We start from the raw sequence: 5,092 nt of genomic DNA on the forward strand, positions 1-5,092 counted from the left end.
CTTATAACTGCCTAAACTTTCTTTAAACAGTTTATTAAAGTCATTTAAAGTCCTAAATTTTCTTTAAACAGTTTATTAAAGTCATTTAAAGTCCTAAACTTTCTTTAAACAGTCTATTAAATTCATTTAAAGCCCTAAACTTTCTTTAAACAGTCTATTAAATTCATTTGAAGCCCTAAAATTTCTTTAAACAGTCTATTAAATTTATTTAAAGCCCTAAACTTTATTTAAACAGTTTATTAAAGTCATTTAAAGCCCTAAACTTTCTTTAAACAGTTTATTAAAGTCATTTAAAGCTTGTATAAACACAGTCTCTCATTCTGTTTAATTGAATAGGCACAAGCGTAATCTATTTGAGTGACCCCCTATTGGAGAAAGAATATTGACTAGAATTCCAACGTGTATCTACACGAAATGTGGCAAGCTTTTAGTGAAATTCACATGCTTGTTGTGTACAAAAAAATCTGATATGTTACAACAAACATACCTGATTCACAGATATGTCTTGTTCTCAAGATATATCTGTGACTTGGCAATATTTGTCTCACTTAAATAAGTCAGAGTGTAAACTCGTGTTTGTGTGAATAATAAAAATACTTTTGTCCATTCTGCAGTTTGTATATTGAATTTGCATAGCCTCTACAACTTCTGAAATGCATATCTACAGTTTATTCTTTTTTTCAGTACCCCTATATATTGAATCTGATATTTACTCTTTTTTTTTTTATCAGGGTATTTCACTAAATCATCAATATAGAGTAAAATTAATGTTTATAACACTGACATCATAACACTATGTGGAATGGCACTTGGTAAAAGGTCATAGCAGGGTTAACTGGAACTTGTTGTATGCAAACATCACTTTTCTTTCCTTAAACCTGTTCCACTGGTTTATCTGGACATATCCTAATCTTGTTTAATCCTTATATCCTGCTTAAAGTTTCCTGAATGAACCTAACACAGAAAACCTGAGAGAGTTTTATTTGCATAGTTGACCAGGATTACTTAGTCTGTTTATTTAGATTAATACACATTCTTAAATAGTTTTTCTGTTAATTTATTTTTTACGTGTTGTGAGAGACATGGGCATTCACAGAAATATTTTTGGGGGAGCAAAACATGTATGTAGGTGATCAGCTTTTACAGTGTAAGTCAACTGACTAAAAGAATGTGTGCTTAGACACAAATACAAATTTACAGTTTTAATAAAAATTACTAAAATATGTAGTTTAACTACAATATTAAGTTTACACGATAATATGTGCGATTTTTTGTGAAATGTATGTGTGGGGTATATGCCCCCCTTTTGCCCCATGATGAGAGATGTAACAACTCATTGTTTTGCTTTTTTTTTCCTTATAGGTAATTTGTGCAACATGCCGATGGAGGACTTCATTGTGTTCTAGTTGGGTTCAGTGGAGTAAGGTGGGAAAGCTTGGGGATTCTTGCAGGAGACTGAGTACTGGGAGTGATCTTCCAAAAGGAAAGAAATCAACAGGGAAAGGGAAAGGAGTAAAGCTTTAATTTTATCTTTATTTATGTGTAATTATTTTACAAAGATATGTGATGATTTTTCGGTTATTCTAGTCACAGGCACGTGTTTGTGTGTATGCTACTTCTTTATATATGGATATCATTGTTTTTAATGTTTCATGAAAGTATTAGAGTGCATGAATAATAAAACTAAACTAGAAATCAAGATTTTGTATTTAGAAATTTTCTCTGACAATAGGGAAAGATAAGCTAATATTACAGTATATTTTAGAAAAACCGTTTATATACAATTAATCAGTTCCATTGTTAAAACTTGTTGGAATAGAGCTTTTACTAGATAAAGAGGTCTGACTGAATTAATGTATTTGAAAGAGAAGAAGTAATGTGTGTAGGTGGTGTCGATGCAGTAATGAGATGGTTACTCCTGATAATGTGTGTAGGTGGCGTCGATACAGTAACGAGGTGGTTACTCCTGATAATGTATGTAGGTGGCTTTGATACAGTAATGAGGTGGTTACTTCTGATAATGTGTGTAGGTTACACTGATACAGTAACGAGGTGGTTACTTCTGATAATGTATGTAGGTGCTATCGATGCAGTAACGAGGTGGTTACTCCTGATAATGTGTGTAGGTGGCATCGATGCAGTAATGAGGTGGTTACTCCTGATAATGTATGTAGGTGCTATCGATACAGTAACGAGGTGGTTACTCCTGATGATGTGTGTAGGTGGCATCGATGCAGTAATGAGGTGGCTACTTATGATCTGTCAGTGGACAATGATAATTTGAATCTTGTGAAATCAGTAAAAGTTACCAAATAGCTGTAGTTTTGTATGTAGTGGTAATCTGTAGTTAGCTTCTAACTTTATGTTGAATGAGCATGTCAGACAGTACTTTCTCTTGTGTCTTGGTTTGTTGACACCATCTTTGTTTGCTTTTCTGTAGTTAGCTTCTAACTTTATGTTGAATGAGCATGTCAGACAGTACTTTCTCTTGTGTCTTGGTTTGTTGACACCATCTTTGTTTGCTTTTTTTCTCACCTTGGAGACACTTATCTCATGTGCCAGCTCCATGATATCTACCTGTTATTGGATTTAACCTTCTCGTGTAGTAGATCAAGTTCTTTAAATGTTGTTTATACTGTAATCTAATTCATAGAAGTTATCATATATTCTTACAAGCTGTATATTTTTTACTTAACTCATTTGTATAAATTGGCTAAGATGTTAGTAAGTAAATACCTTTAACTTCAGCCTAAGATGTTATTAAGTAAATACTTTTAACTTCAGCCTAAGATGTTATTAAGTAAATACCTTTAACTTCAGCCTAAGATGTTATTAAGTAAATACCTTTAACTTCAGCCTAAGATGTTAGTAAGTAAATACCTTTAACTTCAGCCTAAGATGTTATTAAGTAAATACCTTTAACTTCAGCCTAAGATGTTAGTAAGTAAATACCTTTAACTTCAGCCTAAGATGTTATTAAGTAAATACCTTTAACTTCTGTCTAAGATGTTATTAAGTAAATACCTTTAACTTCAGCCTAAGATGTTATTAAGTAAATACCTTTAACTTCAGCCTAAGATGTTATTAAGTAAATACTTTTAACTTCAGCCTAAGATGTTATTAAGTAAATACCTTTAACTTCAGCCTAAGATGTTATTAAGTAAATACCTTTAACTTCAGCCAACACGTTGCAGATTTATATTTATGTGGACTTGGATTTTCATTTATAAACAAGCTTAGTAAGAAAGACTTTAATGTAATTAAATAAACTTTGGGGCTAACTCCATAGTGAATGCAGTCTGTCTGGCTAATTTGTAAAGTCTTCAACAGGTTAAAGACAATTTGAAATTGAATGTTATGTTAAATACATAATGTGTAAAAACTGACCATGTCATCATTGATTTAGTTGCAAAGAATAACTGCTGTGGTATAAAATTGAGATTATTTTTACCAAATGCCACAAGAAGAAGACTGAAGGAAGACATTTACTTTAAAAAAATGAATTTTGGACTAAAACATGGCTTGAAGTGTGTCTGTGGTAGAGAATGCACATCAATTTCTGTTGTTTTCCATTGCTTCTTTTTTCAAGAGAAAACAGTTTCAGAGATCTTAACCTCTCTTGTATGGCAATCTCTCCATCCTGGGCATCATTCTAGTAGCCTTACTCTGAACCCTTTCCAACAATTCAATGTCCTTCTTAAGGTAAAGAGCCCAAGACTGAACACAACACTCCAAATGTGGCCTAACCAGTGACCTATACAATGAAATTATACCCTCTTTAGACTTTATTCAATATTTCTGTAGGTACAACCTAAAATCCTCTTTGCCCTACCACCAGCAACATCACATTGCTTGGATGCTTAAGAGACTGATCAACCATTACACCAAGATCCTTTTCTTTTGTAACACTAAATTGCATCAAATTACAATTACTAGCAGAATTGACGACTTATGGGTGGCTGTTTGTGCTAGTCATTACTAAACATAGTATTCAGACCTAACTGTAAAAAAAAAGTGAACATTTTCTTAAAAAAATAGTGTTTGGATTGTGCTCCAATCATGTTCATTTTGAGCCATCTTCCTCAGCTTCTCAAGTCTTTGATCTTCCAATTCTGCTGCTCTTTTTGTCTTCACATATTGTGACATTTTTGTTAGCTTGTCTTCTTCTTTTTTAGAAATTCTTGAGTCCATTGTTCCTTTTGCTTTCTTGCTCGCTTTCTCCTTTCATCACCATCTTTATACTTTTTGGCCTTCCCATCTTGGATGGTGTTCTTTGGATCCTCTTCTTATAAGTCTAACATACACCCTAAGAATACAGAAAAGTCTTTAAACATTTAACATTTTATCTCTGCATCAATATTTTCAATATGTTGATGATTAAAGATTTTTCTGTCGTTTTGGTTACATACATAGATACTGACTTATATGCTACGTCCATTATAGTGAGATAATCCAAATTATGATAACCCACATGCATTTGCTTGGATTTATTATAATTAAAATCCATTTTACATATCACTAAATGATCTAAATCCTTTTGTAAATCAGCAGCATCCTCTTCACAGCTAGCAACACCCAAGACCTTAAAATCATTTGCAAATTTAAGTAATTTATTGACTATTCCTTCATCTATGTTATTGATGTAAATCAAAAAAAGCAAAGGTCCTAAGACTGAGCCCTGAGGTACCCCACTTGTAACATTTAATCCAGTTTGACTGAACTCCATTTATAACAACCGGCTACTTTCTTTCATCCAGCCACTCTTCTATCCAGTTATTTAACTTATCCCCCACACCTATAAAGATAATTTTTTTTTGCAAGCCTTTTATGTGGTACCTTGTCAAAGGCTTTGACAAAATCCAGATACACCAAATCTACACCCTTACCCTTATCTACATCAGCAGTAACCTTCTTTTCAAAGATTGTTAAAAGATTTTTAAGGCAAGGTTTTCCCTCAGTGAAACCATGTTGACTATCCAATAAAATTCTAAGCTTTGTTAAATAACTTTGCAAAGCATCTTTTAACAGACTTTCCTGAATGTTTTCCCACAACTGATGTAAGACTAATGACTATAATTACTGTACAATTTTT

At 32.7% G+C, this 5,092-nt stretch overlaps 1 protein-coding gene across 2 annotated transcripts in view; it reads left to right on the forward strand.

Annotated features, from left to right (window-relative positions):
• LOC106474786 (protein SCO1 homolog, mitochondrial-like) overlaps positions 1–5,092 on the forward strand; it is a 19,446-nt gene that overhangs the window by 2,887 nt on the left and 11,467 nt on the right. For both annotated transcript variants that reach the window (XM_013935476.2, XM_013935477.2), the window contains exon 2: positions 1,363–1,512. In XM_013935476.2, the coding sequence (XP_013790930.1) occupies positions 1,363–1,512 (150 nt within the window). The remainder of the gene's footprint in view (positions 1–1,362; positions 1,513–5,092) is intronic.

This window comes from Limulus polyphemus, unplaced genomic scaffold, assembly GCF_000517525.1.
Source record: "Limulus polyphemus unplaced genomic scaffold, Limulus_polyphemus-2.1.2 Scaffold7683, whole genome shotgun sequence".
In the NCBI taxonomy this organism is placed as follows: Eukaryota; Metazoa; Arthropoda; class Merostomata; order Xiphosura; family Limulidae; genus Limulus; species Limulus polyphemus.